The sequence below is a fragment of the Fringilla coelebs genome, assembly GCF_963513975.1.
Source record: "Fringilla coelebs genome assembly, chromosome: 9".
NCBI classification, from domain to species: domain Eukaryota; kingdom Metazoa; phylum Chordata; class Aves; order Passeriformes; family Fringillidae; genus Fringilla; species Fringilla coelebs.
The window spans coordinates 2,912,650-2,939,932 of record NC_140067.1 but is presented as its reverse complement, the minus strand read 5'-3'; the positions used below and the strand labels follow the sequence as shown (position 1 = coordinate 2,939,932).

Genomic DNA, 27,283 nt, shown 5'->3' with positions numbered 1-27,283 from the left:
CCGCCGAAATAAGCTGCGGGAGAGGATTTTTCCTCCTTTTCCCCTATAGATGGGATTTTTTTTTCCCTGCGTGTGTCGCCGTCGTCGCCCTCAACCCCCCCCCCCCAAAAAAAAAAAAAAAAGCCTGAGACTACGCGCAGGGACGCGGGGGTCACCTAAACTGCCTCCGGCATCAGTGGAAAACGCTATTCCCAAGCGGAAGGGGGGGGACACACCACCCGGGACACCCTCCGAGTCCCCAGGAGCGGGCTGGAGAGCATCCAAACCCCAAACCCAAACGTTGCCGGTGCCAAGACAATGCGCTCCAGAAGTGTCAGGAGGCGCGGGGGTATTTTTAATTTTAAGCGCTTCACTTTTAGATTTCATAAGTAAGAAAGAGGGGGGAGTGCGATGTGCCGATGAATTTATGTGTTGCTATTTTTTAGAAGAAAATTTTTATTTTTTTTAAAGTGGAATAAGCACCCTTGATTCTAAAGCGCTTGATTTAAAATGACAAGTGCCAAAGGGGATGGGGAAAGTTGTGGAAGGCAACGCCGCTTCCCCCAGACCCCCCCCCCCCCCCCCGCCCCATCCCTCCATGGTCAAGGGCCGAGCGGAGCCGCAGCCCCCGGGAAGAGGAAAATAAAAAAATAAAAAAATAATTATTATAATAGAAAAATACACAACACCCCCCCCCGTAAAAAGAGGAAAACTTTGAGCCGAGCCCTGCTCGCCTCTCGGCTCCGCGGCTGGCCGCGCTGCGGGGCGGCGGGGCGGAGGGAGGCGGCGGCGCCGCAGCCCCCTCCCCGCCCCTCCCCGCCCCCGCGGGCGGGCGGCGCGGGGCGCGGGGCGGGCGGTGCGCGGCGCAGAGCGGAGGGGCGCGGAGCGGAGCGGAGGGGCGCGGAGCGGGGGCGGCGGAGGGGCGCGCAGCGAGCGCTATGCCTTTAACGGCGCGCGGGGCAGGCATGCCGAGCGCGTAGTGCGGGAAAGTCGAGGCGGGGTTAAAGTTCAGCTCATGGAGCGGCTCCGCGCTGGCTGCAGTTTGGCAGAGTTGGAAATGTGAAAGCAAGAAGCAGGCTCGGGGCTCCCCCTCCTCTCCTCTCTCTCTCTCTTTTTTCCCCTCCTCTCTCTCCCTCTCCCTCTGTCTCTCTCCCCCTCTCTCTCTCCCTCTCTCCCCGCACACGCACACCTCCAAACCGCAGCCCCCCGCAGCAGTCATGTATTCTCCGCTCTGTCTCACCCAGGTAAGCGGCCGCCGGGGCGCGGTGGGGCCGGCGCTGCGGGGGTGCGCGGCCGTGCGCGCCGGGGAAGGGGCACCACCGCCGCTCGCCGAAACTAACTTTGTTGCCTTTCGCTCGCATGCCCCCCCCTCCACCCCCTTCCCGCACGGCCATTTGTGTCGGCACATGGCTAATGGCGCCTACTTATTAATGCTTTAATTAACGGGGGGGGCCGCGCGGGCGCGGTGCTGCGGGACGACCCGCACGGCCCCGCCGTGCTTGGTCATCCGCGATCGATGCCGCCGATGCCGCCGCCCGCGCCGGAGCGCCTCGCACCGCCCCGCACCGCGGCCCCGGGGCAGCGCTGGAGCCGCTGCGCCGCTCCCCGCCCCGGGCACGGCGCGGCCCGCACCCCCGGCACCGCGCTCGGGGCTCCGCGGGAGCGGCCCCGCCGGCTCCGCGCCCCCCCAGCGCCCCGGGCACGGAGAGAGGGACCGTCCCCCGCACCTGGGCTCGCTCCCGCGGTGCGGCGCGGTGCAGCTGCCCCCGCGCAGAGCGCTCTCCGCACCCGCGGAGGCCGCCCCGGCCGGGGGGCCGTGAGTGTGTCCCCCCCCACACGGACAGCCGCAAACTTGTCCCGCGTGTGTCGCGTGTCCCCCCCGCCACCCTCCCGCCCGCGGATCGGGCCCCGCGGCGCTCGGCGCAACTTTTGCGCCCTCCGCTCGCGGCGGGACGGGGCTGCGCGGGGAGTGGAGGCGGGGGTGTCGCTCCGCGGTGACCCCCGGTTGCGCGGCCGCGGAACCCCCGGCCCCCCTTTTCCCCGCGCGCTGCTGCAGGACGCTGAATTACACCCCTTCAATTAGCAGGATATAATGGTTTAACGAGGAAATGCTTTGTGGCGGACTCAAACCCCAGATTATTTCCTCCTGCAGGAGATTTTGACTACATTATTCTTATTAATTTAATTGGAATATTTTTTTTCTCCCGGTGAGAAAGCCTCTCCGGGCTCTTTCCGTCGAGAAAAAGGCAAGGAATTGCAGGGAGAGGGGCGGCAGCTTCCCAGGCAGCCCGAAGAGCTCTGAAAGTTTCGTCCCCTTCTCCAGTCGCGGTCCCCTCTCCTTCTCCAGCCTCCCCCAAATTTTGGGGTGCTGGCGAGAAAACACCAGGCCGGCGGGGGCACGAAACTCCAAACCGTACACTTGCTCAAAAGGCAGGAGCAAAATATGAGCAGCGGGAGTTTGCAGAGGATGGGATGCAGCAACTCCGGGCTGTGCCTGGGCAAAGTTTGTGCCTTTAATTCAACTCCGAGAAATACCTGGTTTTTGTCAGCGCAGCGGCTGCGGGAGGGACCCCGGACACTCCGTGCAGGGCCCGCAGCGCCGACGCTCTTGGCATCTCCACGTGGGGCTCCTGGGGCTCAGTAGGCCCAGTCGCATATTAAGGAAAGAAAATAAATCCATGGGCTGGTTGCTCCCTGGCCCAGTCGTGTCCTGTCCCTGTCACCCCCCCCCACCCCGACCCCAGCTTTTTTTTTTTTTTTTTTTTTTTTTAATTTATCTAAAGAAAAGCAGAAAGCCAAGCATGTGCTTTGACTCCGTTAGGAAAATCTGGCATTCTTGCTGCACGTTTGGAAAAGTAATAGGAGGATTAGAGGCCTCCTGACAAACTCTTCCCTCCGAAGGATCAATTAGGTGATTCTGTCATTTTTCCATAGAAAAAAGGGGGCAAGCCCTGAGCTATTGCAAGTAATTTCCTATTTTATCGTTGCAAGAGCTTTTATTGATACAACTTTTAGGAAGGATTTTTTTTCTTTTTCTTTCTTTTTTCCTTTTTTTTTTTTTGGTCAAGTTTTGGTTCAGATTTAAAGGGAAGCTCTTGAAAGTGGGTTAGAAAAGGAAAACAAACAAAAATCTTGGTTCTGAGCATATTTATCCAAGCTCTGGAACCAAAATGGCACAAGCATTTTGTGTCATCTGTCAGGAAAAATCCAAACATCGTTCCATTTACATATCTGCTGAGGAGCTAGGAAATAGTTGGGGAACATATGCACGTCTCCTCATAGATTTACAAGCAAATGGATTGTAAAAATATTAGCAAGGGTCGCTGTATTTGGCTTAATTTCAAAAAGATTTGCAGAAATACATTGTTTCAAAGCCTCCTTTGCAGGATTACATTATCGAAGGCGCCTTTGGGTTGGCGTTGGGGTTCTTTTGTCATAGGGTTTTTGTTTTGTTTTTTTAACACCTTTTTGGAGAGCAGAGGAGAATTTTGGGATAAACAGTACAGAACTGTGCAGCCCAGATTTTAGGTGCAGCTTAGAGACAGGCAAGCTCTTCTCGGAAGAACTGTATCCTCAAACTTCGGAGAGGAGCGCAATAAAGAAAACCCCTAACTTTTTATTATTGCTTTGCCAGCTTTCTGGTGTCTTTTATTTTTAGGTTACCCATCCAGCACTGAGGGGGGAAAGCAAACAGCTTTATCAAATACTTCTAAAGTTTCCCTTCAAGCTAACTTGTGGAAAGGGAAAGATCATTGCCTTTTCTACCAGTTCCTTAAAATCCTGCTATTTTGCAGCGAGGCTGCAGACAAGTTGCACATCTGTTAGCACACTTGCACTGACACATTTCCAAAACTTTTTGGGTTTTTTGAGGGGGCTGTAGCAAGCACCACTGAAATAAAAAATTGTATTGTGCAGAAGCTGCTCCCCCCCCCTCGGTCCCCGCGTCCTGCACAGTTCTGTTTGATCAGTCCTGGCTGCTTTTATTTCCACTTGGACTTTGCTAATACCTCAGCGCCGAGATTGAAGCGGTGCGATTTTCCGGAGCTGCGTGTTTACCAAGACACTTTGAAAGTTGTCTGTTTATGAGTCGTTAACCTTTTCTCCTCATGCACCATTTTGAAAAGACACATTGGGGTGTAATAGGGACGTGCACACCTCACGCCTGAGCAGCAGTGCTTCTCGTTTACTTCGGCCACAGACCCTGACTTTGCACCAAAAAGCACCTTGTTTTTTTTCCCCCCCTCCCTTTAAAGTGGTTTAGTGTTTTTTTTTAAAGGTTTTCTTTTTGGGTGTTGTTTTTACCTCCCCTTTCAGGTTCACATCGTAGAAATCAGCTTTAGCGCAGGTTAAAGCAACTCTCTCTTGGATGTTATCCAACGCCGAGCCAAAAAAGTCCCGAGCACATGAGATCAGGCAGGACAAAGCGCTGCTTAAAGCAGAAAAGTTAAAATATTTCAGGATGTACCAAGACGTGTTTGGAAAGTGGGAAGGCTGGAAGCGCTGCCCTGGCTCGCTGTGGGCTGTCGAGCCTCTTTGCTCTGTGTACCTTCACAGATAAACTTCCACTTGACAAAAGGCCTTTTTTCCTTGACTCTCCCTGAGTGGGGAAAGCGAAGGACAGGAGGGATCAGGAGGGAGGGTTTATTATTTTTAATAGCTTGTAGAGACCTGTAGTTTTTATATTTTTCTTCTTTTCCTCCCCTTCCTTCCCCCCCCCCCTCGTGAGAGCTGTGTCTGGTGGGTGAGAGCAGCTCCATGTGCTGGGATTGTGCCTCCTCTCACTTTTTGAATCTGCCGACTGCAAACTCGCAGCAATCTTTTTTTTTTTTTAACTTTATTGAAATTTGAAACTATCATCTTTTCCCATAGAGGAGGGGAAAAAAAAAGAGGAATGTGCCAATCACTGGAGTGATTTACTTTATTTTACCTGCTTTTATTTTAAGAATCATTCATAATACTTTGATTGCTGCCGCTCTGCTCTAGTGAAATATATTGTGCTGCTAGGAAAGTTTTTAACAATCTGTGTTTAAAATAAAAATAAATGCAAAGGTGCTACCTATAGATTTAAGTATCTATAATTCTGAGGCCAATCAGAATAAGTGCAATGAAAGCTTTTGGGGAGTCAGCAGAAGGTCTTAAATTATGACAGGATTTTGCTGATAGATATTTCTACTATTGATTTCTCAATTTTTCATAATTTCTGAAAAGAACAATGCAAATTAAAATAAAGTGTTGAAAGGAAGTAAGATGTCTATTTTAATAACCATATTTGCATGACCCACAATGATTTGAGTAGAAAATTTACTCCATGGGATAATTAAAGAAAAAAAAAGTTAGTTTGCTAATCTGAAAAATCCCCTTGCACAGGGGTAGGTAGCGGATGGCTTTTCCCATGCTGGGGAAAATGTTGCAGAGATTACTTTATTTTTCCCTCCTGGAGGGCCCAATCCTGAGAAAAGGAGGAACTGGAAGCAGGGACGTCCCCAGCACGAAGCGCTGGATCAGGCCCCATAGGCTGGATACATTTTTATGTGCAGCCTGGAGTTGGGTCATTCATTTATTCAGGGAAAAAACAAGAAGCATGGCCCCTGCATATTATATGTTTTGATCTCTTTGGCTGATTTATGTAATACTTAGTGAGGAGGAAAAAAAAATATTTTAAAAATAAAAATCAAGGGGTCTTCTCGCCCTTTTTTAGCGTCAGCATAATTTTAATTGCGATTTTTTTTTTGTGCCAGGGGAGAGGGGTGATCTTTAACTCCTCGTTACACAAAGCAAGCAGTGTCTCCGGATGGCCAAACTAACTTTCCGAGTAGGGCATTTCTTTTAAAATATTTGAAAATCTGACACAATTAATAATTCTTTGCATATTTGCACAAGTTGTGCTACAGTTTTCTATTACCGCATTTTTCAATTTTTCCTGGTTTTTCAGGGATTTCTTATTTTTTAATTTTTTAGGAAGGCTCAGAGTTTGACTTTCTGACTTTCCCTAATATGCCCAGATAGCAAGTTTTTTTGGTTGATTTTTTTTTTTAACTAAATATAAACAAAAATATTTTAAAAAAAGATAAATTGCTTTCTCTAGGGTTTTAGTGTTGGTTATGATTGCGCTCGCGGGATAAATCGACCGCGGTACTTCTCGCTCCCTTCACTGTTTAGGAACCAGAGTGAAAACCACCCTTCATTGTAATTGTATATACAGCTATAGTGGCATTTTACTATTCTGCCGGCTGCTATTTCCAAATATATCTTCGGGAAAGTTTTACTATACTTTAGACTTCCCCATACAAACATTGATTGGCATCCAAATGTTTAGGATTTGCCAAATTGGCGGGCAAACGCTGGCTACACCGCAAGCAGCGGGGTCAGGGAGAGAGCAAAGGGAGATATGCGCTCTGCAAGTGGACTTGCAAAGGAGTTTTTAGCTTTTAACTCATTCTGCCCTTTTTTTTTAAAAAAAAAAAAAAAAGGTTTGGGGACTGGGGAAAGGGCTCCAGCATTGCACCACCTCCATCTGGGTGCTTGGTTGAAGTTGGACCTTGTTTTCGGGGGGCGGGAGCAGAGGTTTCGGGTCGGCGCGAAAGGGAAGCGGAGATGCGGCGCTGGTGGGTTCGGGGTCCAGCAGCGTGGGGTCCCACGGCCCTTAAAATTTATCAGCACCCTCCTAATTCTCACCATCCCGCAAAAGCCCTGTTTTTGAAAGCTCTTTCTTGATGGTTTCGGTGGCATCAACCCTTCTCTGTAACTTTTTTCAGGATGAATTTCATCCCTTCATCGAAGCACTTCTGCCTCACGTCCGAGCGTTTGCGTACACGTGGTTCAACCTGCAAGCCCGAAAAAGAAAATACTTCAAAAAACATGAAAAACGCATGTCAAAAGAGGAAGAGAGAGCCGTGAAGGACGAACTGCTAAGTGAAAAACCCGAGGTAAAGCAAAAATGGGCATCCAGACTTCTGGCAAAGCTCCGGAAAGATATCAGGCCTGAATTTCGGGAGGATTTTGTTCTCACAGTCACAGGAAAAAAGCCTCCGTGTTGCGTTCTTTCCAATCCAGACCAGAAGGGCAAGATGAGAAGAATTGACTGCCTTCGCCAGGCAGATAAGGTCTGGAGGTTGGACCTTGTTATGGTGATTTTATTTAAAGGTATTCCGCTCGAAAGTACTGATGGCGAGCGCCTTGTAAAGTCCCCACAGTGCTCTAACCCCGGGCTGTGCGTACAGCCCCACCATATAGGAGTTTCTGTTAAGGAACTCGATTTATATTTGGCATACTTTGTGCACGCAGCAGGTAAGTGCCTTTCTCTACCACCTTCTCCAACTTTTTGGTTATCTCTGTGCCGGGTGCCGTGCCCCTGCGGCGGCTGCATGAGCCGGGGAGGGAGCTGGGGATGCCGGTTATTGCTCTCCCGGGGTGGTGAGGAGGGTGCCAAAACTCCCCCCATCACTTTTATTTTATTTTATTTTTTTTTAATGGGGTTTTTAAGGTGCAGCCGCATTAAAGTGGCTCTTGTTTTCCGCGGTTAACAGCATTTCAGGCATCCTTCACAGGTGTTATCCTAAATGTTGTCCTAGGAGGGCTCGCAGCCGGACGCGGCTTCCTTTATCCTAATTTTGGGGGAAAGTAGATAGATTGTAATTTAATATTTTTTTTCTTAAATAAAGTTTGCATATGTTATGCACAAAGTTGTCCAGGAGGGCTAGAGATGCCTGAGGCCTGTGGGTCAGGAGTACCAGGTATCCTCACCCCACAGCGATTAGATGGGGAACGTAAACCCTGCAGGATTGGAGGGAAAAGAGAAGACAGTCCCTTGATAGCAAACCTAGTCATCAGGTCTGAGTGGGCATGAAACAAGCCTCTGGGTAACCCTAGGGGGAAAAGGAGACATTTAAACCCCTCAAAAAATCACAATTTATACACCTAAAAGCTAAGCAGGTCTTGAAAAAAATTCCTGATTTGACAATATTGTGCTTACGAGGAGGGGCTGAGATGTTTTAACGTGTGATGAAAATCTTGGGATCCCAGACTCCAACACAAAGTATGCTCTGCCTGCGGCGTGACTCGGCGTGCTCAGAGGATGTGTAGTATGTTGACTGCGTAAAATAATATGCTATTGTAGTTCTCCTGAGTGATTGCAGTGCAGAAAAATGTGAGTGTGTGAAGTGCAATGCCCCGAGTTTCATGTACGGGATGTGTGGGTCCCTCAGCATATCCTGACTTGTGAGCTGAGGAGCTGGACAGGCTGGAAAAACAGAGGAGCAGGGGAGAGAGGAATCATATTAGTAGAAACCACTTCTGTATAAATATTTATCAGTAAGAAAACCAAGCAAATTACAGCCCAGGGAGCCTGCATTTCCCATGCCAACTTCTTTCAGAGGGTCTTGCAGAAAGTTTTGGCTTCCCCAAAGTTTTTCTGCGCTGAGTCCCTGCCATGGTTGTTGTGTTAGGCAATGTCGCCGCTGGGATTTTACAGATATGATCCCCGTTCGGAAATAACTTTTGAGTATCCTCATGGTATTTCCTACAGATAAGCTGCGGCATTTACTTTGCACTTCAGCGTGAGGTGGTAAATCATACTGTACATTTATGGTGAAAGGGAAGTAGGCAAATATTGAGGAAAATTATTTATTTACTCTGCGCTTTATTATGGCCACTGTGAAGGAAGCGTTATGGATAAATGGCTAACTGAAGGGAGCTTGGGGCTGGGGCATTTCAGGTCACCTATTCCATCACCAACCCCAAGGGGACCATGGACTTACATCCCTTTTGTCTGCCTCAGTTTCCTCCTCCTCATGTTGGAGTGGGTTGATAAATTTAAAATGCTTTGATATCCAAATAGAAGCTATAAATGTCTATTTACTGATCCACAGCACGCAGGTTTTTATTATTTGGATTTATATATAGCATGATGCGGTAAATATTGGTCTATATTGTATTTCCCAGGCCCTCTGTGGAGCGCACAAATCGTTGATAGAAACCAACGGTCTTGGCGTAGCTTGCATGTGGAGTCACAGAAATGTAGGATGGGGAGAAAAGGACCAAACCCAGGGGTGGGAGTATTTTGGGGAGCTTCAAGGGATCTCTCCCTGTTACAACAGTCGGGCAGTAGACGTTATGAAAGTTCAATATTGCGATTAGGGATGTACCATCTTACCAGCACGCCGGTGGCAAACAGTAGCCTTGATAGCGAACTGTTATTTATTCCTGCCGTCATCATCAACAGGCAGCGATCACACCGATTGTCCTTCGGATTCGGTGTTTGCCGCGGAAACTCAGCGCGAGCCCTCAGCGCGGTTTTTGGGGTTAGATTTGGGGATTTGTGTGAGCAGCCGCGCGCCCATGCGGAGCGCACCGCGCCGTGTTTTTGGCCGTTGTTTGCTGATTGCACGCGTTGCATTGTGCTCTCGATGCAGGAGTGTGTGCTGGCATATTCCTGCTAAACCTCAGCAGGGAGGGGGACAAGATGTTTTTTGGGAGGTGGCACAGCGTGGTCGCTGTCTATATGGCTTCACAGAGGTGTACCGAAAGCCTTGCGTAGAGCTACCTCTTTTTCTTCCCCCCTTTTTTCCTGTTTTTTTCCCCCCTCCGATGTATCCCAGCAGTCTTTGTTACACCTGAACATTGGCCAAGTTGACAGCCATTGGTTCCCGCAGACCCGCAGTAATGGCAGCTTGTGCCGGGTGCGCAACAGGAAAATTACAAAAGAAAAAAATATTAAGGGTCCTTTGTCTCCAACTCCATCAGACCTCGCTCCCCAAATGTATGGACCGCGTATTTATAAGGAGGAAGTCGCCAGCGCAAATATTAGGTAGGCTGGTCAACTTACATATAGCGGATTTGACAAGCATCTGCTATAGTACAGAAGATTTGTAAACACTAAACAATGTTTTTACCTCCTTAAAAGTTTTGAGAAGTTGCCAGTATTGGCAGGAGGCACAGACTCCGAAACGTGCTTGAAGATACGTGCCAAAACCATTGTGACCTTTTCACCCATAGTGCTCGCTTCTCTTTTTCTTGTGGGTTTTTTTTCCCCCCCACTTTTAGTCTTCTTTTCTTGGGGGGAGTATTCTGTTCCAAGATGTCCTTATTCGAGATGACTTCGGCAGCAAGATGTCCCTTTCCTTCTAAACATGTAGGATAATTATTGCTTTGAATCCACGCTTTTCCTTCAGTAGGCACTATCATCTGTAAGGGAACACATGTGCACAGATTTAAATAGTGCTTCTTACAAAGCTACTGAAATCAATTATTCTCTTTAAGAACTGGCTAGAAAGAGAAAACAAAAATATGCAAATAGGCAAACTACATGTAATTTTCATTAAAAGGATAAAAAAAAGAAATTAAAAAAAAAAAAAAAAGAAAAGGAAGATCGGTGCTTTGTGAATTAGAGGTTGACCAAAAGATGTATTGAAATCTAGAGTATTGCTCTCAGTTTGCAGTTTCTAATCTGCTTAACTAAAAGCAGGCGGCATTTTCATACCCTGAACTTGGGTTTGCTTTTTAGTTTTCACTTATTCTGCTCTTGTATCAAATGACAAGTTGGAAACCATTGTGGCAAACCGTTTTCTTTGTGGGAGTCGAACAGTAAAGCTAATTTATGACCGGTCCTTTACCAGATGATCTGTATCAGAATCTACAATATACTAGGCACGTGGCAAGGTCACAATTTAAGTTGTTAAGGTCACAACCTTAGCCACCAGGCATTTGACCTTTTAGATAAAGTTAACCTTTGTTCATTAGTAGGCACTCAACCGAGAACTTTCTGGAGTTTTTTACTGCTTTGGAGTTCCTCCTGCTAATGTGGTCAGATTGGAGAATAGAATCGCAATAGAAGTAGTTAAATTTTCTGAGAGGTCACAGTTTTTAGAGACCTCTCCAGTAGCCAAAGCGGGATGGTGGGCCAGGAGGCGATGCTGCAATGCCCAGTTTATTTTTTTGGCCAGCCATCGTTATGCGCTTTGGGCGAGAATTAAACTCGCGAGGTATTTGTGGCAGAGTAAATCTTTTAATCTTTCAGAAGGACATTTAAAAATCCCAAATTTCAGAAAAAATCTGGGGCTAGGTTTTATTTACATAAGCTCATTTTTCTGTTCACATTTAGACTTGAAGGCAGCGAAGGTGCCAGAACTCAGTCTTATTTTTGTGACTGAAAATTTACTTAACTTCTAGATGTGCTCTGTGGCTAATTGCTGGGCAGTGGTGTATAGCACACGACCTTGAACTTTAAGCTCAACCCATTTTATGTTCCCGTCAACGGACTTAAAATATTCTCCTTGGACAACCATAAAGAGGCATCGGTGGGAATAACCCAAAGATGGGTTAATGCAGAAGCCCTCCCGTGCCCGTGGAGGTTTCGGGGGGTCCGAGAGGTACCCGAGGCTTTGCGCTGTAATCTTTTAGTACAATTGGTATTGATTGTTGCTGCATTAATCCTGTTAATAGCCGCAGCCGGGCCGGGTGTCGCAGGGGTGGCAGAGGTGTCCTGACAATGCCGTACGTCACTGAAAGAGCTGTCGCAGCGCCTTGAACTCCCGATCGCGGCTCTGCTAAAGTGGAGCGTTCGACGGTGGAAACTATTGCTGGCTCATACAGAAACGCACACCATATTGTTTACTTAATTATGCCACAGCGAAGGCTCATTTTTAATTATTTAGCTGACTTTCTCGCTCTGCTCTGATACCACATTTATTATTTAATTTGAAATCAAAAGGGCTTGCGCTCCTGTTAGTTTTTGATGCGTTTTACTTTTGTTTTGGCTACGTTATTGTCATTCCATCGTACGGTAATCCAGATAGCCGTGATATGCAGATTGGCCAGATGGTCATGTTAACAGATTGAGAACCTACTTCCCACTGCTAAAGAGCAGGTGTAAGATCAGTGGGCTTTTTTTTTTTTCTTCTTCTTCTTCTTTCCTCCCAAGTTTCAACCAAAATGCTCTTTAGACAGATCATAATGGTAGCTAAAAAGGGGCACATTTCAAATGGTGTTTGTTCTGTGGAGATAATGCGTTATGTATATGTCATTTTTACGCCTATCTGAAGACTTTTAAAGCATCCATGACATTCTCTCCACCTATAATGCTTTGAAAAACCTAATTCCAGCTCATGGCTGTTCTAGTCTATATCCAAAACGGTCCTTAAAGTCTTTTTCTGCAGACAGATTGCATTTACTCTTACCAAAAAAACACTTCAGGCAGCTTCGCAGCAGGTATCTCACACATGTTCCCTGCACAGGGCTCCCAGTGCATGCCCAGGAGAACCTGAGCAGATCAACGGTCAACTGAGATTTTAGTGTTTGTGGGCTGATAGAGTTGTTTTTCTGCTCCATTATTTTTTGCCAAAGTGAGACATCTGTAGCTTTAAAGAAAAAAGTGACACTAAGACATCTCACAGTATTTCTGCCCTCAAGGAATAAAGGGAGAAGGCAGATTTTGTGTTGTTTTAGCATTACAAAAAGTACCCATAAAAAGTCAGTGGTGGGAGCCTGGGTCTCTGTCTCAGTCAGGAGAGGTGAGGAGAGGACAGCCACAGCTCCTCGACACCCCAAATTTCACGCGCCCACCTATCGTGGGCACGCATGAGACACGGCGACCTACACACCCCGCGTGGCGCAGAGAGATATCCCCACCTTTGGATGGTCTCCTCTTTGGGGAGCAGGACTGGCTGCTCACTGCAGCCACGAGCAGGGTGGGAGCTGACAGAAGCAGGATTTAGGTGGGACAACTGCTCTCCCTGTGCGGGTGTAACTGAGCCGGTGAGTATCCGTGATAATTCAGATACTAACTGGTGCGGCACTCGGGACGGCCTGCTCTATCACGAACCCCTGGCAGCAGTTCAGTCATGTGGTTTAGCTTTTCCCTTTCTCCAACAACAACAACAGCAACAACAAATAAACACGGGATAAAGGCGTATTTCATATGCCCAGGATGTTTTCCAGGTGATGGGTTTGCACAGTATACGGGTGTGTTATTTCCATGCCTCCTTGCTTCAAGGTGCAGGAGCAGGAGAAGCCTGTGAGTGGTAAGAAAGTTGCCCAATGCTTCTGGCTTTTCTACAAGCAACTGCACTTTTATATTTCCCTTCTTTTCCACCCAATGATGAATAGCATTAATTTAGATCTATTTAAGGCGAGTGTGGGAGAAACCACAATCTTTGTTGTGGTCACTGCTGTACACAGCGGGGCTGAATGTTTCTCTTGGTTGAGGCCTCAAAGCTGAATCTGGAGAACCCAAAACATCGTGTCAGCTTTTCAAACCCTTCAAAGAGACAGTGGAATCCTAATTGTTCATAAAACCCGCTATTTATTATTACAATTATGTATTTTTCCCCATTCGCATGTAAAGGAAAGGGCATCCCTTGCTTTCTGTGCCCTGAGCTTCTTCACAGCTCCTCCTCCTCCTCCCCCTGATGCTTCTGGTTCAGGCACTGGTGAGGTTTTTACAACCAGCAAACAAATTCCAACCCGCTGCTCCAAAACGCCTCAACCCCTCCCCAAAATCCTGCACTTTTCTGCACATGTGGGACCCTCCAGACCTCGGGGACTGTCCCTGGAAAAATGAATTTGGGGCATCCTCACTGGGAGCCATGGATCTGGCTCTGCCCCTGCTCCTCTCCTCACAGACAAGGGCTGGAGCTGATGATTAAATTACAGGCTGTAAATTCAGGGGAAATTATTTTAGCCTCCTAACAGCAGCCGACCCGGACATTTCCTTATGCCAGTGGTAGGCTTGTGGTAGATAAGCCTTGTTGGTGGAATAAAATTCATTTTAATCACTTTGGTTTTCCCGTTCATGTGGTGCAGCTACATCTCTGGTTGTTGTTAATTCTCTCCTGCATTATGAGAGCCACCAAAAACTGTGACTGAAATCAACACCTGGGTCATAGTGCCTCAGATGTGTGGGGCAGTTTTATCCCAGCAAGTTCATCTGGAGCTTGCAGCATTTTATCCCAAACTGCAAGGGCAGCGCCTGGACGAACCCGTCATCACAGCGTGATTAATTTCAAAGAGAAAACAGAGTATTTATATATATGTAGTGTTTCTAGCTGCCATTGCCCCTTGTTCCTACCCCAGGGCTGGATGTGAGACACCTGAGCTCAGCCCTGCGTGTGGCACCGTGGTGGCTCGGGATGCAGGAGCAGGATGTGGCGCGTAGAGTGGGTGGATTTGGGCTGGATTCGTGGCCGCTGCCTGTGAAACACACGAGGGCCTCCATTTTGTGTGCCAGGCTCTCACGTGCGAGTCAAAATGGAGAGCGGCGCGGTTGAGTTCGGCCTGGAGCGAAGCGCGCGGGCTCGTGTGGCCCGCGATCCCAGCGCCGCCGCGGGGCACCCAGGCCCACCAAGAGACCCAGGTGGGGTGTCCTGGGCTTGTACACCCATTGGAAGGGTAGGGGTTGGTCTGTTCTCCATTAATTTCCACCCTCCCAGTCCGAGTGCTGTCCCGGTGCGACGGTGCGAAGGCCCCGGGGAGCCGCTCCTCCTTCCCGCGGGTATCGGCGCACATCAGTGCCATTAGATCAGCGAGATAAAATCAAGAGGGGTTTAATGACGAGCTCTTCTGAAAGTTTCCTGGACTTTATTGTTCATAACTTGGACCTGAGTCGGGTTATTTACACATGAGGATTAAAAAGCTGCAAACAACTGTGTGATTTTTAGGGGCTGAAAGTAATTAGCATATGTGGGTAGGAGGATACACGGCCTGTCTGCGTTCCTTTAAAATATAAATCACAGTTATTTAATTATGCTTGGAGAGGGCAGATTTAAGGATATACTGCAAAATGCATTACCTATTATACCAACACGATAATCTTATTAACCTTGCTTTCTACTTTTTAATTTTATTGTGCACCCTGTACAACTCTTATGATATCAAAAATAATTACTTGGAGAATACATGATGTCAGAGGTCCAATATGACATTTATCTTCACAGTGAGGGGACAGCTCCCTTGTGCATTGCATCGCAGCTCAGGAGGCACTCAGCAGGTCCTCACGGGGGGAAGGAGGCAGGGATGGGTGTCATCAGCTGCTCTTTAATGCACACAAGTGTTTTTGCGGATTTGTGTTGTAACCAAGGGATGGCTTGACCAAACTTGAGGCAATTCAGCATCCTCAAGCCTCCTAAATTATGTTTCACTTCCTCATGCCATACAGCTCCCGTAGGTGAGCCAATATTTCACGGCGGCTTCATGCATTCAGCCCCAATCCCAATTGGATCTCCTATTAAACCCTAAATTCTCCATCCCATGCCTCTTTTTTTTTTTTTTTTCAGATCCATTTCTCTTAATGTTTAAGATGTGTTGATATTTCCCCCTTTATTTTGGGAGGGAATGGGTGAGGGTGGGGGGAAACAAATGCCATAATAATATCCCTTTTCAGAAGAATATAGTTTAATTTTGTGTGTGCGTGCAGCAGCTGCCATTGGCAAGCTGTCGTCTTTGTTGCCATGGGCTTTTTTTTTTGGCATGCGTGCCAGAACATGATTGGATGTTTCAGCATGTTCATGTTTTGGGGTAAGATATATCTGTAGTAAAGCAAAAAATTACAGTGGGGTTGGTAGGTGTCCAAAGTGGGGTTATTTGGCCAGGTGAACAGGCCGTGCTGGCGAGTGCAGTACCTGCGGGTTGTTTGGTCAAGGAGAGAAAACTTGCTGGTGCTCTGGATTTTTGGACGATGTAAAAAGGTGGTTTGAAAGCATCACAGAAGGGTGTATCGCTGAGGTCTCCTCCAGCAGGACACCCTCAGGGTGCAGTGGGAAGCCCCTGGTGTTACCTGGGGGGACTGCTCAGTGGGTTTCTCCTTCCCATCTCACCTGGTGCATGGGGAGGTTGTGCCCATCCCCAGCTCTTGCTGTGATTATGGTGGATAGTGGCACAGAGAGGTGCCCAGAGGGGTGGAACACACCTTCCACAGGTGTAAAACCAGCATGGCATTCACCCATGAGAGCTGCAGGTGACAGCATATCCTCCAGACCTGCCACCATGTCCCCAAGCCCTGGCCACCGAGAGGTAGCCAGTGTTGTTTCTACTCCTTGGTTTAATCCATTTGTCAAATCCATGATATGCCCATAGCATCAATATCTAAACAAACTTTTAAGCTGTTCTGCACTGTCCTCTGTGCTGTGCATCTCTGTTCTCATCCCAGCCACCGTCACCCCACTTTCAGTACAGACGGACTCGGTGTTCTTAAAGATTTTTTCCAACCCAAATGATTCCATCATTCTTAAATGGGAAAGCAGGAGTGCACTTCAGCCCGGGAAATCCACCATGATGGATTGTTATGTTGCAAAATGCATTTAAAAACTCGTGAGTAGTATTTCATAGGGAGGCATCTCCTTACAGCTAAATTCTGGAAAGCCCCTGGCAAGGAGAAAGTTTTCGGCTCTGTGCACTGTCTGCCAAAGGCTTCAGGAACAACAAGGGGTGAAGAACTAAATGAAAAGTGTTGGGACAGCCTCTTTCATGCTGTGTTTTTCTGCATCTACCACTTTAATCTTGTGCGTGAGGGACAGATAATGAGCTGCCTGAGCTTTGTAATAAGCATCACGTCTGGTTAAATCACCATTTTTGTGTTTAAAATGCACTGTAATGCACTGAACGAACAGGGATGCACTCCTGTAAGGGTATCAAAAGACAAGTTAGATAGTTGCTACATTTATTGTCAAGATAAACACTCGCTTTGAAGATTTTAAAGCAAAAACACATTGTCAAACAGATTTCATCCTAAGAGTATTCACTTGAAATTTGTCTGATCTTTTTACCCAATAAGGTTTTAATTTGATATAGAACAAAACGGCCAAATCCCCAAGTGATGCTGGAAACACAGGGTAAAATTTAAATTTAATTCAGGTTTGGTTGTTTTTGTTTTTTCCTTTTGAGGCCAAGTAGTTTCAAGTAAATCAGAAGAATGAATTCTTTGTATTGGGGTGCTTTTCTCAAGCCCAGCTATTGTTGGGATGCTTTTAGGGAGGATAGCCACTGCAATGCTTTTATTGTGTGGTGATGAGGACTTTTCCTGATGCCACAAGGACTTCATTAAAAATAGCCAGCAAACCTATTTATGTTCGGGTTTTGTGTTAAAAAGAGAAAAGTAGTTGTTGCTTACATCTAAAAAGCAAGCTCTGCATAATTTCATGTGAAAGTTTCACAAGCAGTTTGCCTGGCCGGGGCAGCACCAGCCTCGGTAGCAGCCAAACCTTTGCGGCAGGCGGAGGTTGGGTATTTCTGGAAAAGTTGGGAAAAACACACAGCAATCAGTTGAGAGTGGGATTTTTGTGGTCAGGATATTTTTTTTTCTTTTTCTTAGAGAAGGATATCACCTTCAACAGTTTTGATTTAGATTCTTCCCAGACAGATGCCTTTACAAACATCCAGCCGCGGAGCTTGGTGCTGTTTGGGGGTGCACACTTGTGTCTCAAAAATGCACCTTCAAGGTGTCTGTTCTTTCTGACCTAGATACATGAGCGTGATTTCTAGGCAAAATAGTGTGTTCAACTCCCACTTTAAATATGGACATTGTTTCTTTTTCAGTCAAAAGCTGGAGGGCAAAATCATGGTGAGAACTGAGCGGACCAGTTGTTTTCCATGTGCGTGGTCTTTAGTGATAAACTCTCCCCTAGAAGAGTGAGCTGTGTCTCACAGAGAGCAGCCCCAGGGTGTGAAGCTCTCTGTCTGGGGGATGAGGATGGTATGAGCAGTGTCCCTGTCCCATCTCAGAGCTGGGTTCCCTGCTGTGGTCCTGTACGGTGCAAAGGGAGGGACTGTTTGTGTGCTCCTATCTCCCTGCAGCCTGCTGAAGTTCGCTGGGGACATGGCCCTGGACAAAAGCAAATATAAAGAGAGTTTCATTCCTGAATGTCCTGTTGGTAGGGTAGGTTTCCATGAGATGGATCACTATGGAATTGTTGCTTTTCTCCCCATTCCTGGCTGGATCTCTTCCCAGTTTTGCCTTTTGCAAGCGGCTTTGTTTGCCCAGGCTTGGGACTGAGTTACCTTGGCTGCACAGTGCCTTCATCATGAGTTTGTGCAGTTCATCCCAGTTTGGGGCTCTGGCAGTTCCGGGGGTGGCCGAAGGGAAGGCAGGAGCACCCGTGATGCAAAGTCAGAATACACAGGGCATTTGGAAAGAGTTAAATGAGTCAGAGTTTGAAAAGAAAATAGGACGCTTCTGTCCACACGGTTCCAAAATACAGGGCAGTGATGTCTTGGAGCTGATAAATGGACTTAGAAAAACTCATAAAACTTTCTCTGGTTGCAGAAGCAGTATGTAATATTAATAATATTTCCTCATTAAAAAGGGTGAAGGATTTCTTAGACAGTCTTGCTCATGTGCGTGGGGTTTTTTAACAAGTGTTGTCTACCTTAGCAACTTCTCCAGGGAACTTTCCAGCTCTGTGCTGGGGCTACTGGCATGGTTCGAGGACGGGTCAGTGGCCATGGAAGCTTTTAACATTTTAATTGCCTTCCTCCACTGATTGTGAAGATGACCTGTTTGTTTGGCTTATATCTCTTTTTCATATTTTTTAAAAAAAGGGCGGAAAAAAAGAAAACAAAGGAAGTACAGTGCTGTGCACAGAACAGTTATTAAAAACAGTTGGGAAGCATATAAAAGGTACTGTTTGTGTGAGAAACGGGACAGCTGTGATGGTCTATTGGGAAAGTGTGTACAGATGGTGGTAGGGAGGGGAATGATGACTACATGGCTGATAAATGAAATACAAAAAGCATTAAATTGGTGATCTTTTTAAAGAGTACACTTTTGGTGAGCATTTTTGGTGCATCATTAGGGCTCTTTGTCTGCCTCTTATTTCGCCAGGAAGTGCGACTATCGCCGCACATTTGTGCCTCTGATTTTGTTTACAAATAAGGAGCCTGTTTAATAAATCACATACCATGGAATTATTAAAGAAGATAATTAAGCACACGGGTTTTTCCTACATTGGGAATGGGCATGGGATCATCCTATAAAGACCTGACAATACCACAAATGCAGTTGGGCTCAAATTAGTACGGTAACACGTGGGATTTCCTGGAGCCTAAACAGATCTCTTTGTTTGGCAAGAAGTGGGACCGACAGCGCGAGCCGGGTTCAGGGACGGAGGTTTTGGCATTTCGAAACCACGGACAGCAAAGCACTTGACATTTTACCTTTATTTTATATTATCTTAGAATCCCAAAGGTGTTGGCACCCAGTGATGAGTGCCCAGCCATGGTATCTGGGAGTTGCTGAGGTTCCCAGGGGATGCAGGGACTCTCTTTTGGAGTAGGCAATAAAGGGAAGAGGGATAGAGGAAGAGTTGGAGGTAAAATTTTTCCCTGTAGTTCTTAGGAGAGGGATCATTGTCTTGCCATCCTTAGAGCTTTATCTCATCCCTTATGGAGCTTGTTTATCAGGGGCTGATGGACATTAAGGCAATATCTCTATTTCTGCACACTGCTGTAGAGAAGGTCACTCAAACGCTGCAAACCTTGGCATGGAGAGTTTTTAAACTAATGGGCAAAATAATCCCCCTCCTCCCAGCATCTCGTCCAGTTCCCAGCTGAAATAATTCCCGGTTTCCCTTCGCCTTCCCTCTCACCCACCCGTTGCTTCGTGTTCCTGCTCATTGTTTCTGGGTGCCATCAACAGATGAAAGCATTTTCCTTAATAATAAATAGTCTTTGGTAACGCCGTGCTTTCCATTCCCCAGACGGGTGTCCGGCCGCCCCATGAGCCCCGGCCATGCCATTGTCCCTCCCTCAGGGGACACACAGCAGCGGCAGCCTCAGATCCCCGTCTCGGGTGCTTGAAGTGCCGCAAAAAGGGAGTTCACCAAACCTCCGTAACCAGAACCAGCTCACATGGAATTTTTCCAATTTTTTTTCGTTGATTGCAGGTTTATTGATGGTCTGAATTTTTTTGATTTACAAACCTTCCAAAACTTCAACATGCCACTTTGGGGATTATTTCTTCTCCTGACACAGTATCACAAACTCCTCTTGTTACCGGATTTGATGAACGACATGTTTCACTGTGCTGCCTTTTGGGCCAAGCCAATATTCTTCTGCATTTTCTTGAAATGTAGAAAAAAGGAAAGATTTTAAAAAGGTTTAATGCGAAGAAAATGTATGACAACTTGATAGATTGCTTGGGACTTCAGTGTAGTAATTGTATAAAGTAGGTTGCAATTTTTTTTTACAGATGCAATATATTAAAAAGAACAATAGACAAAGAGACGTAAAGCGCAGGGATGGAGAGACCATCTTGGCCAACCTCTGCAAATTTGTTCCAAATTTCAGTTATTCAATATCAGAAAAACATGTTCATTGCAGTAACACTGTAAGTTTTCTTGGCTGCTCGAATCTTGAGCAATTTAAGGGGTTTTTGTACACCTTGACATAAATACATTTCATCTCTTTTACCAAGAACACACTCTGCTACTTTTGCAGGACGCAGTGGAGGAATGATTTAGAAATATCCAGGCACGTATTAAATGCCTGTATTTAGAGATGATTCCTTCCAATAAATGTGTTATTTTTTATCAGTGAGAATGCATGGTCTCCTAGAGCTTCACTAAGTACACAACCCAAGAGGTCTCCTAAGAGCTGCACTGGTGGGTACCCAGAGGCAACAGAGACAAGCAGCTGTTTGAGATACTACTGTGGTTCCTCTTGGTGATACTGGTCCAAGTTTATTAGTCTCGGCCATGCAACCTCATCAGCTGCAGATGCAAAAAAAAAAAATGTGGAGGTCTCTCACCTTCTTTGCCACAGTGCAGAATGTGTACTGCAGAAGGTGTCTGCTTAACCGCCCAACAGAAAGCCAGATTTCTCTGCCATCTTGCACAAGAGTAGTTTAACCCACCATCCCTGAGAGCAGATTTAGGCTCTGAAGTGTTGGGACTGGGTTCTGGATCTCCTCCCTTCAGAGCCTCATCGGATCAGCCAAGTGCAGAGTCCATCCCCTGTTACTCAGCTGCTGTTTCAGTCTCTCCTTTGGGATGTGCTGCCAGCCACGAGGAGAGGGCAGTGACAAAATACCTGGGGTCCCTGGATACTGCCCAAGCTTTGAAAGAATAGGTTAATTCTTCCTGAAGCAGTGATTTGTGTATTTGATTAGTTACTAATTTTGCACTCACTAAAATAATTCTCTAATAGTCACAGTTGATGGGAGAGCCCAGCTACATCGTATGGCTGTGATTTACAACTTGTGTTTCCAAACTTTTCTATTTTTCTTTTGCTTTAGGGGTCTTGGTCTTGCTCAGCACAGAGGACCCTCAGCTGCATTTGAGATCAGGTAGAGCCCAGCCCCAGAGCCAGAGCCCTGTCCCCGACCAGGGAGAGTGATGCTACTCCCATCAGCAGACTACAGGAAGGCAACTATTAAGAGTAGAAAGCTATTAAGCAGTCAGGTTTTTATTATGCTTTAGTGTTTTGTTTAAGTCTGTTCTTAATTGGTTGATTAATGTAAGCAAAGTCCTTTTCTCCCCCACCATCTCTACAGATGGCAAATGGTAGGTCCCAACTGTCATTGTGCGCAAAAAAGGTTATGGTTCAAAGTCAGAGATCCAGAGATACCACGATAATCAATCATAGGAATTTGTCTCGCTGTGCCCAGCCAGGCAAAAGTTAGCGTTGGTAGGAACATTCCCTCCAAATTCATCTGGAGGAATTGCTTTGCACTTTTATTTTGGGAGGGGGACAAGTTGCTGCAAAGTTCTCGCGGCTGGATCTGGGGAGTTTCAATAAATCCCGGCAGAGCCGCGGCGCCAGCGCGCGTGGCCGGGGCTTTTCTTCTCCTCGGCATCCTTCTCCTTGGCAGGGGCTCTATGGAAGCAGGAGGTGCAGCCCGTGAACCTCACTGCTAAAAAATGAGTCCAGCAGAAATAAGACCAGGATGTCTGCTTCAGAGAATTGCCTTCAAATACATATCTTTGAAACGTTTTTCTTTTTTTAATCTAAGAGGATGATTCATTAAGGCTAACTTCCTTCTCAGGATGAAGCATAGAATTATGTTTCTGGTATCGATCTCTAAAGAGGATTTGCATTTTATTCATACTATAAAAGTGCTTTTAATGGAGACATCGCGGTAATTGAATTTATACTGTGTGTAACTATCGAAGTATCTTTTTAATTATTTTATGTTATGTAATACAATAACTAAATCTAAAGCCTGTGAAAGGGGATGGCTGTACTCTGTCCTTAAGAGTAACATATATAGCTTTTAATATTCTAACGGTGGAATGCAGTTAAGGACATTCTTTATTTGAGGGAAAAAAAAGAGGGGGGGGGAGAGAGAGAGAGAGGAGAAAGATTTCATTACATTCAGCACAGTATGAGACTAAGTCAAAGTAGTTTTGCTAATTAAATTCAATTGCTATCCATTAGACCAATGGAATGAGATGAATCTACCATATAGCTGACACAGCACAGGTATGCAATTTGGCTAAATGGCCATTCCAGAGCTGCAGCATGCCTTCCTCCGCTCGCTCGCGTTTCCAGGCTCACCATTTCCGCGCGGAGCGGAGCCGAGCGGCCCCGACGCCTCTCGGGGAGCACGGCCACGTGTTGGGATACGCAGGCCCAGCGCCCGAGTGCTCGCTGCTGAGCGCTTCAGCACGTGCTGGAGTGAGCTCATAAAGTCCAAAGGCGATGGGGAGATGGGTGGAGGGTTTTGTTCTGGGCTCATTCGTGGATATTTTCCTTTTCTTTCCCTCCTTGTGTTGCATAGAGCCCTCCAGCAGCTGCTGAGAGAGCAAGTCTGAGTTACCAAAACGAAAGGCAGTGAGCAGGGTATGTGTGCCAGCGTTTTGGCAAGTTGTACTACTTGGGGAGATCTTGTATGTCAGACAGAGAAGTCTCCTACCCCAGTGAAATGACAAGAATACCTCTCAAGCATTGGCGGAGGCAAAATTTTGACAGCCAGCAAGGCTGTGATGCTGCTGAGTGCACAGATTTACACTTCCTGCCAAGATTAAAACGGGCTAAACCCAAAAAGGGTATTAAGGATTGTCACTTTAGGAAGAAATAACGCCTTAGTGTAACGTGTGGAGGCGATCGGCCTTCCAATAGTCTTATTTCCTGAGCTCGTGGAAGCTCACGTGTAATGGTTGGTGTCATTGGGCCAGGACTGGTAGGACACAAAAATAAAAAATAAACTCATAAGACAACTGGGATGAAGAATTTTCCACCTCGTCTGCTTGGATGCTGGCGCTCAAGTTCCAGCTTTGCCTCTCGCTGGAGCAAATCTCAGCAAAGTCTGGGGAGTTCGGTGTGAACGCAGCCTCTGAACTTTGCTTTCTGCTTCTGATTAACCGCTGTGGCGTATTTTCCTTCAAGCTATATTTAGTGAAAGAAAAAAAAATTGCCAAGTTGGGCTGAAAAAAGGCCCGGCAGAAAGCTGGTCATTTAAGCCTCTCTTTGCTGTACGGTATCCTTAAACTTCCTTCCGACGGTATCCTTAAACTTCCTTCCGAGTGCAACCGGTGATGCTTTTTATGATCAATCTTTCGAGTCGGGGTATTTGCTCAATAGAATCCAGACAAATAAATGTGAAGAAAAGCATCCTGCTTTAAAAGAAGGAAACAATTAAACCTCCTACTTTGTTATTTACAGTAACTACCTTTTTTTACCAATTGTCGGAGTTCGAATGGAAGTAGCAGTGTGAAGAGGGAAATGTGGGAACTTTCATTTGTCGAGACTTTGCATTTCTTCTGCTTTATAGCCATCAGAAAAGAGATTGTTGTGCATTCTATTAAATACTGCCAGTATGATTAATTTAAAGGGTTACATTTTATTGAACCCTGGTGTAGATGTTCTTTGTCAACTCACATTCACTGCTAGTTAGAGTGTGTGTCGCATTTATCAAAACTTTCTGGAGCCCCTCTCACCTCATTAGCATGTGAATCTCTATTGAGCAGTTAATGTCCGTTACAGCGAGAGTGCTTAATTCTTGTTTTCAATAAGCCAGTTGTAAAATGTCAGACTGTCACTTACAATATAAAAAAGCAAAAATGATGGTATTTGTAAAAATGTTATCACCTCATAAAAACAAATTGTAAAGACATGAAAGTGATCTTGGTATGCTTTGCTTTCAGAAGTGAGTTAGTACAGCTGCTTTAAATACCAGTTGTCTGGATTCCCACACTTTCCTACCAATGGAGAGGTTTACACAAGCATAATTTAAGTTACAATTACCCTAATTAACATCTCATTTGCATAAATTGTTGAAGTCAAAACAACAAAGAATTGCTTAAGAAGCTTAACCCTATTTGTCCAAAATAAAGAGATGAGTTTTCACTTTGCAATCAAAATTGGCAGGTTCATTATGTCGGAGCTGGAATACAAACTGAAGTTATACTATTAATTAATACTTTACATTTTTATGATTGGGCTGTGCTTCTCCTATTTACAAGGTGTGAGATTGCAAAACATCCCACTGTTGCTGTCAGAGGTGCAGAGCTGTCAGGTGTGGAGCTCCTGGAGTATTTCTGGAATTAGTAAACCCTGGCTATGTCCCCCTCATCCCTCTCCTTTGCACACGCGAGCAGACCTTGGCTTAGTCTGCTCTGGCTGGGAAGAGGCATCCAGTATGGGCTGAAAATTCTCATCCTGAATTGTGGAGTGGTGTGAAGAGGCCAAATGACAGCAGTGACAATAGCAACGATGAGCAGAGACCCTCTGTCCCTGCCGTGGCAGAGCTGGCCAGTCCACCTGGGTCCTTCCAAGTGTTTCCAAACTTTCTGAGGCTACTGCAAATTTTGGCTGTTAGCTTGGAATACAGAAATACAGAGAGAGAACTGCAAAATAAACTTTAGATACTATTTATTTGGTAAAAAGTCAACTGGCTTTCCAGTTATGGTCTTGGGGTCTGGCTTTAGAGAAGCTTCTGCTGCTTGTAGGTGAGTCTTGGTCCTGCCCTCCTTTGAACATCCAACTCCTGTTCAGTGCCTGCAGCAGGCAGAGAGGATGGATGAGGTTTGGCCAAAGCTGATGAAGGCAAGGAAAATTTTCCCCTTTTTACCAGAATTTTACCACCCTACACAGTTGCTACCCTGTGTAGGTTAGAGCTGTTCCACTGGCTTTTTCTATATCTATTTGTTATCTACTACAAAAAATTGTATCTGTTCCTCTGCCATTGATAGGGGCAGTCAGTGCTGTGATGCTGAGGGGTTTAAGCAGGGTGGGATGTGGGGAAGCTGGTTAGCCTCTGGGGATGGAGGGTGGCACGGGGTTTTGATGGGCTGTCAGGTGCCCGTGTGCTGGTGCTAATGAAAGCGTTCCCAGTCGCCGGGGCCATATTTTTCTTTCCTGTATTATCTTGTTGCAGCTTCATTAGCTAAGTCAGAGTGAATGTGCATTAGCCCAATAAAACCCTTCCTGCAGGCCTGTGATTTAGCATCCCCTCCCAGCAATGCCCTCTGGATGGAGATTATCCGCCGGCGTCTGCAAGTAGGTGCCGATCGATTGAGCTGCACCGGAGCCCTGCCTTGAGCTCAGGTTTAACTCGAGGCTGAACCTGTACCAGAAAGCTTTGCAAAGCAAAGACCCCAGTGAACTTGTAATTGTAAACCAGCTGAACCAAAGAGGAATCTCGCCTCGTGGTTTTGCATATTCCTTTTTAAAGATTGTGTTATAATTGAGCGGTTGACTTTCGTGTGGCGCTCTCCTTTATGAGCCAGTGATTACACAGTGTAGGGCGCTTACGCTCTGAACATGAATGAATCTGCCAGTTCTACTACAGTACTCTTTATAAAATAACAAGGCTTACCAGGTGGCAAGAATTGCATAATTGAATTGGACTGAATCCTGGTTTTCCCAACCCAGAGCGGTTACACTTAGACGTAAATTACAATTAAAAGAGACAGAATGTTTCCATTGTATTAAGAATCCTTAATAGCAAACTTTTCACCCATAAGGCTCTGTTCTCTTCCTGAAGTGTGAGAGGAATGGCTGTATGTGTCTAACTACCATTAACACTAATGGGAACAACGTACATAAATCCCGTCACGGCGATGGCAGAACAGACCCCAGATGCCTTTAAAGAGGAAAGTGCTTGTAGGGGATGAATAGAGGCACACGAGTCTGTTGGTCCCTGGAACATCTGCTCTGGAAGCGTGGAAGGGCTCAGTTTGAGGTGCGGGTTTTCGGATACCCTTCTTGAGTTTCACGTGTTGTGAAACCAGCTCGCTGCTCCCTCAGCTGGGCTCTTCCTCCAGGGCTCTGGGAGGAAGCAGATCTTAAAAGCAGATAGGAAGATGCCATGGACAGATTCAAATGCCACTAAAACCACTATTCATTTTAGTCCTCCAGAAAGTTAAAAAAAACAAACTGGCGCTGTTTGCCAAGAGTACCCGCGCTCCCCAAGTTGTGCTCACCACTTCCTACCCTTCGGAGCTGGGGATATTGAGAACATCTGTTTCCAAATGCAGTGAGAAGAGGATAGTCCCCTTCCTTCCCTCCTTTCCAGAGGACCTTCGGCTTTCCCTGCCTCTTTGTTTCTTATTCCTCTTCTGCCTGGGGATGCCTGTCAACAGCAATCCTAATCCAGCTGTGCAGGTCAGGCACTGCACAGAGCAATTCCTGCAGCCATCCTGAACAGCCAGGGACCAGTTTTCCATCCCCAGCCCTTCTCTGGCCCTGGCGTCCACCCTGTGCACAATTCACTCAGCAAGGAGAAGATGAGGATACAAAACCTCATTTTTATTCCAAACCTGGTTCTTGGTGAACTTTCTGGTCTGCACTCCTCGATGGCGATGCGATGCACTGTCACCTTGCCATTAGGGCCCAGTAATTAATAGCTGCCTAATAGGAGTGAATGTAGTTGCTCAGCAAAATGAATGATGTATGCTACAAGGAAAAGCACTAGAAAGTAAAGCTGGAGCTGGGAAGTTGTTAGTGAGGGGAAATTTCTGCTTGCCCTTCATTAGGAGAAGCTCCAAAGAAATGTAAAGTTTGATCACATTAATCAGAACTGGCATCATGCAATATTTTTCTTTGTTATTTGGCATAAATTGCATACATTAAATGATTTAAATTATGCATATACCTGCCATAAATTTTAATTTATGGTATTTAATGAATAGTGTGGGTTGTCTTTAAGCATTGGAACATACGGGCTGGTGAAGGCTGAATGCAGCCCTGTTTTCTGGCTCACAAAATCAGTTTTCACATGGGCTCCAGCACGGACAGGGAGAAGGGGGCAAGTTTTGAGTGAGTTTGTTACCATCAAGGCTCTCACAGCCATTCCTCCATCATGCCTTTCTCAGCACTCTTTTTTTTTTTTTTTTTGAAGATGAGCACAGTTCTCTAAAGAACAAACCAGCTCTTCTTG

The 27,283-nt window shown here is 46.2% G+C and overlaps 1 protein-coding gene across 11 annotated transcripts in view; it reads left to right on the top strand.

Moving 5' to 3' along the window:
- The first annotated feature begins 892 nt into the window (after positions 1-892).
- Positions 893-27,283, top strand: part of NFIA (nuclear factor I A) — a 244,444-nt gene continuing 218,053 nt past the window's right edge. For all 11 annotated transcript variants that reach the window (XM_084211881.1, XM_084211877.1, XM_084211885.1 and 8 more), the window contains exons 1-2: positions 893-1,223; positions 6,735-7,266. In XM_084211881.1, coding sequence (XP_084068007.1) covers positions 1,197-1,223; positions 6,735-7,266 — 559 coding nt within the window. In that variant the 5' untranslated portion in view covers positions 893-1,196. The remainder of the gene's footprint in view (positions 1,224-6,734; positions 7,267-27,283) is intronic.